This window comes from Morone saxatilis, unplaced genomic scaffold, assembly GCF_004916995.1.
Source record: "Morone saxatilis isolate NCDOM2014 unplaced genomic scaffold, NCSU_SB_2.0 Contig7, whole genome shotgun sequence".
NCBI classification, from domain to species: Eukaryota; Metazoa; Chordata; class Actinopteri; family Moronidae; genus Morone; species Morone saxatilis.
Genome location: NW_023340246.1, coordinates 17,515,337 through 17,521,360, shown reverse-complemented (window position 1 = coordinate 17,521,360; position 6,024 = coordinate 17,515,337). Strand labels below are relative to the sequence as shown.

Genomic DNA, 6,024 nt, shown 5'->3' with positions numbered 1-6,024 from the left:
GCTGATAGTAGCTCTAATTGTCAGTCCTGTTATTTCAAGGTATTGCTACCATTTTTGCTTATCCATATGGCCCCATTGAGATTTTGAATTTAGTGCATCAGTTTAGTATACAGAGCATTAATACCTCCAGAATAATTAATTTCCCATAACGGGAGTTAAACCCGGGCCACCTGGGTGAAAACCAGGAATCCTGACCGCTAGACCATTTGGGACCGAAACAGCAATAGATAGTTACCATAAAATAATTAGTCCAAAATTCCAACACATTTTTTTTTTAACAGATCAAACGTTCTTAACCAGCTCCCACTTGGTCTAGTGGTCAGGATTCAAATTTATATAAGAGAAGGTGCATCATCCCTTCCTACCACTTAAATATAATAACTCTCAGGGTGCCCATGTGGCTTAGGGGTCAAGATTCTGACCATGAACTGCAACATCCCTCGTTTGAATGTAACTAGGGACCTTTCCTGCTCTCTATCCCTCATTTTCTTTCATGTCTCTACTAAAAGCAAAGATGGCCAAAAAACAATTAAAAAAACAATTAATCTTGAGCTTTACTCCTGTTGAGTAAACATTTATCTGTGCTGTCAGGTTTCCAGAGAGCTGTAGCTACCAGGTACAGCATATTAGCATCTCAATGGACTTGAAGGTATAATTTCCATGAGCAAATGTATTCTTGTTATTTTTCTCAAGAGGAAGGACTTAAATAAACTTTAGGTTACTGAACAAAACCCCAGTTCTTTGATGACAGAGGGATTTCATTTAAAAGTATTTTTTGTATTTATTGTATTTTATATCAATCTATCACCTTACGTTTCCAAAATATGGAAAGTGTGTAGATGCTGCCTCTGCTGGTCACTCCTAACTGACTAAGGAAACCCCTGGAGCTCATAATAATTTAAATAATTTGGGGGCTGAGACTGAATCTTAACACCCAGGAAAATTAATGAATGACTTATTAATTGTGAGATGATAAAATAATTACTTTTACAAATGTAATTTTTGGACAAATTTAAGACCAAAGTTTTTCTCTGAGCCCTTTTGATGGACAAGTTGCTCTGAGGTCTCTGTAGCTGTAATCAGGAAATGTCCAACACCTGTGATTGCTGTTAAATTGTTCAAGTGGTTTTGGGATCCCTGCTGATCTTGTTTTGTGGTTCAAATTAAAAGGTGTGTTGTCTGTCCAAGGGTATTCATCTGTATACCAAGAGTAGACATTTTATGATGCCTCTGCATGTTTGATGCCATCATATTAGACAGTTTTGGGGTTGAACAAAGCTATTTACTTTATATAATGATTGTTGGTTTTTGTATGTCTCAGTTGTTGTAGTTAGCCAAGCGTTATGGCAGAGTACACTCTGGAAGTGACTACAGGAAGCATGCTGCGTGCAGGCACACCTGATAACTTGTATGTTACCTTGATCGGTACTGAGAGGCAATCTGAGCACACTCTGCTGACCAGTTTTGAACAGGATGATAAAACCAGAAAGGTAAGTTATGAAAACTACAATACATGCGACCTTTAGAACTTTAGAAAATGTAGATTTTAGCTGGGGTTGTTTTTGCTTGCTTGATGAAAATTGTGTATAAAAGGAGGTCTTTGGTTTTTGAAGTCTACATGCACTGTCACTATTTTTAGCCATTTGGTCTATGGTAATACCCCTGATCGTGTCATCTTCTTCAACCGTAGGTAGGAACGTATTCTGTGACTACGCTTTTTTCTTTAGGATGTCTTCTCCTACTCAAGTTGGAGAGAGATCCTTTCCATGAATCCCTGGAAAAGGATTGGTTTTGCTCAAAGATAGTGGTGAAGACGCCAGAAGAGGATGAAATTCTCTTCCCCTGTTACAGATGGCTATCCAGGGGGGAATTTGCGTGGTTGAGAGGGGGAAAAGGTTAATATTTTCCCAACTTTAAGGAGCTGCATCGTGCACATTTTAAGCATTTGTTGTGTCAAAGGTGCTATGTGAAGGCTAAAGCTGATGCAATATTGTGTGTGTGTGTGTGTGTGTGTGTGTGTGTGTGTGTGTTGATCACAGCTACAAAACCTTCTGAAGATCTCCATCCTCGACTAGTAGCGCAACGGGAAAAAGAATTGGTCAGAAAACAATTAATGTACAAGTAAGTGTTCATCTATCAGTTTAACAAGCTGCACCTCTATGAACATGAGTTTCTTATTTATAACTTTTTTTTTTCTTTTTTTTTTAATTCCCTGTTCTCCATTGCAGATGGGAGGAGTATGCAGATGGAATGTCATACATCTTAAACATCAATGATCCAAAAGCTGTTCCTGCAGAAATTGGCTTCTCATTCTCAAAAGCCTTTCAATTTGCATACATAAACAAAGCAGCGTAAGGGCTATAACCTAATATTATTCTAAAAAGCAATCCTGGACAATTTAACACAAATAACTAGTGGATTAAAGAAAGTTAAAGTTATTATTTTTTTTTTTTCTATTTATCTAGATTAGCTGAGCTCAAACAGAAAGGTCTGATAAATTCTACTGAGCTCTGGGAATCCTTGGAGGCCCTTAAGGGGTTCTCCTGGTTCAAAAGCTCCCCCTTCTTAGGTAGGTATAGTGTTTAGTATAGTAGTATAGTGTTTTTGTGGTTTTTGTGGTTTACTCTCTGTAAAACATAATATAATAAAAAATATAATTTATGTCCCAGAGTATGTGTCACAGCACTGGAAAGAAGACTACTTTTTTGGATACCAGTTTCTAAATGGATTAAACCCCTACATGATCCACCGTTGCTCAAAGCTTCCCTCCAACTTCCCTGTAACAGAGGAAATGGTGAAACCTTTTTTGGCCAATGGAAGCTCTTTGACTGTGGAGATGGCGGTAAAAGTGCATTTACTGTGATTTGTAGATATTTTAAACATTGTTTTACTTGTTTGTTTTTTTTATAATCCTTCATGATAGTAATTTTATGTTCTCCAGAAGGGCAATATATTCCTTAGTGATTACAAGATCATGGAAGGTCTGCCTACAAGAGTTATTGATGGTAAACCAGTGCCTCTGACTGCTCCCCTCTGCCTACTGTATGTGAATCCAGAGAAGAAACTACTGCCCATCGCAATTCAGGTTTCGCTTATATCTAGTGAATTATTTCTTACCTCTTGCATATGTTTTTGACCACCTTCTTAAGTTAAATATGCCTCCTCCCCGCAGCTCGGTCAGCAGCCTTCAGAGGAGAACCCCATTTTTCTGCCAAGTGACTCAGAGTCCGACTGGCTTCTGGCCAAGATATTTGTGAGGCATGCAGATTCCCTCTATGCCACATTGGTCGTTCATTTAAAGGACAATCATCTTCTGGCAGAAGTTTATACAATCGCAACACTCCGCAACCTCCCAGGGATTCACCCCCTGCACAAGGTAGGTTTAATTTTTTTCCCTAATTTAAAGTGCAGTGTTGCAAGCAAAATGAGAATTGTGTAAATGTCTGTAACTCAGCTTTTAGATGTTTAGTTCATGATGGTCACTAGTGTCTCCTCTCTTTCCTTCTCCGTAGCTGCTTATCCCCCATCATCGATATACCCTCAATATCAACATCCTTGCTCGTGCTCTTCTTTATGGCCCCGGTAGAACTTTGGGAAATGTATGACTTATACACTCTTTCTCTAGCATACTTTCAGTTGAAAACCTGAGATTAACCATATTTATTGTTATTTATACTGAATAGTCGTCACTTGGAGCAGATGGACAAATAGAACTATTGAGAAGGAGGCTGTCCCAGATGACCTACACCTCCCTCTGCCTGCCTGAAGACATTGTAGCAAGAGGACTGGAGTCCATCCCCAACTTTTATTTCAGAGATGATGCACTAAGGCTGTGGAACATCATCAACAGGTGAACCTTTGCCTGTGTGGCAGTTGACCATGTGTGTGGCACATTGTGTCAACAGTCTCAACATTTTGTAAAGCCTTCATATTGTAAATCATAATTCAACTTATAAATCCATTCAGCATTCTGATGTCCTTTTTAATTATTGTCCTTAGCTTTGTAAAGGCAATGGTGGTGTATTATTATCCATCTGACAGTGACGTGTCTGCAGATTCTGAGCTCCAGGGATGGGTCAATGAGATCTTCTACTATGGATTTCTGGGAAATAGTGACTCAGGTATCTCCCTTGTAGCTAGTGGTCCATTAAATTATCCTCCTCAAAACTGGTTGCACTAATATTTAGTATGTAAAACGGCTGCACAAGTCCCTTTATCTTATGTCTTACCTGATCTGTATATCGTCCTTTATTTATTCTTGGCAATTAAATAATCTTTAATCCTGAAGGGAGGGGGTAGACTGAAGAGATATTAAAGGATTCAAGTTTTCACTGGTAGCCAGTTTACCAAAAATCATGTAGGCTATGCTTTATATGACTGCTAACAAGCACAAGCATACCTATAGCATAACTGTACACAAAAAGGGCATGAGATGAAACAATTCTCTATTTTGAAGTAGATTTTTACTAACAAGAACATTCCTGACAGGAATCCCTTCAAGCTTTCAAACTGTGGAAGAACTCATCAAGTTTGTCACAATGGTGATCTTCACGTCATCAGTTAAGCATGCTGCAGTTGCCAGTTCACAGGTAAACATTTTGTAATACTGAGAATTGACTCCCGTTGTATGACTTCTGAGAACACATGGCCACTAATGCAAAAATTGTCCATTCAAATGATTCCTTCCATCTTTTTCGCCGTTATTAAATGTTTACATTTATAATAAATTAATATTTCATAAACGTATCAATGTTTCTACCTCGTTTTTAAAAGTTCCTGTGAGTTGTACATTTTAAATTATATACTTACTTTAAACCGAAGATACATTTTTAAAATTTGTGTGCTTTCTTGCTCAGTCTGAATAGAAGATTTATACAGTTGTCTGTACAGTAAATATAAAGCTGCTGGCTAGCTTGGCACAGCATATTCACAAATAAGCCAAGTTTGATTAGAGTTGGGTAGTGTGTGAACTGTGAGGACAGGACTTCCACAGTGCTGCGTCCAGTGTCGGAGGCTAAATATAATAATTTCTCAAAATGTTAAATTCTTCATGTAATTGTACAACTCCAGTAATGCTTGTGTTAATGGCTGCTGTTTGTCTTCCAAAGTTGGATTTTCTAGGTTGGATTCCTAATGGTCCACTGTTGCTGCTCAAAGCTCCACCAACCACAAAAGGACAGTCGAGCAAAGAGGCCATCTTGGCAACTATGCCAGATAAATCAAGTGCAGGATTTGTTATGTCAGTTTTGTGGCAGCTCAGCTGGAAGCATGATGACTTTGTAAGTTTGATTTATAGGCCTACTTTTTCCAATTAAAACTGCCACATGTGTAGGACTGGCAATCTCCCCTTTTGTAGCTTGCCCATTCCCTAACAGGACATTTTTGGTTTTGTCTTTGACAGGTACCTTTGGGTACTTATCCCAACCAACGCTTTGACGAGCCTGCAGCCTTACAGATGATCAAGGATTTTCAAGCAGAGCTGTCTTCTCTCAGTGTGGCTATTATCAAAAGAAACTCAGAGCTTGAGCTGCCTTACAGTTACTTGAACCCTAAAGAAATAGAAAACAGTGTAGCTATTTGACCAAGATTGCATTTTCAACAGTGGTAAACAAGCTATCATAGTTTTTGTTTTTTTTTGTCCAGTGTAGTGCAAATATTGTGTATCTGAGACAGTAAGTCATGTACTGTAACTGAAACTGGTATCATATCCTGAAATAAAGTAAAAGTAAAAATGTGTTTTATGAGTGATGTACTCTGTTCCTTTAGATGTGTTATGTTCTGTATATAAGTCACACTGTGCATTAACATTAATATTTTTAGTTGACTGTCTGTTATCAAAGAACCAGGGATTGTGTTCAGTAACGAAGTATTGATCCATGCTAGAGACCTTGCACTAGGGATGTTGGGTGATCTGTCACTTTGATCCAGACTCAGATATTTAAACTATTGGATGGATTCCAATGAGATTTTGTACAGACATCCATGGTCATCAGACAATGACTTTTGTTGACTCCCCAACCTTTC

The 6,024-nt window shown here is 38.3% G+C and overlaps 1 protein-coding gene across 1 annotated transcript; it reads left to right on the top strand.

Moving 5' to 3' along the window:
- Positions 1 to 1,311: 1,311 nt before the first annotated feature.
- On the top strand, positions 1,312 to 5,736 carry LOC118340714 (polyunsaturated fatty acid lipoxygenase ALOX15B-like). Its single transcript, XM_035678830.1, has 14 exons — positions 1,312 to 1,490; positions 1,691 to 1,895; positions 2,040 to 2,121; positions 2,229 to 2,351; positions 2,466 to 2,569; positions 2,670 to 2,842; positions 2,942 to 3,085; positions 3,173 to 3,376; positions 3,513 to 3,599; positions 3,684 to 3,850; positions 4,000 to 4,121; positions 4,489 to 4,589; positions 5,109 to 5,279; positions 5,402 to 5,736. Exons 1-14 carry the CDS (start codon positions 1,344 to 1,346, stop codon positions 5,579 to 5,581), a joined length of 2,010 nt encoding a protein of 669 aa, XP_035534723.1. The 5' UTR covers positions 1,312 to 1,343; the 3' UTR covers positions 5,582 to 5,736.
- Positions 5,737 to 6,024: the final 288 nt, after the last annotated feature.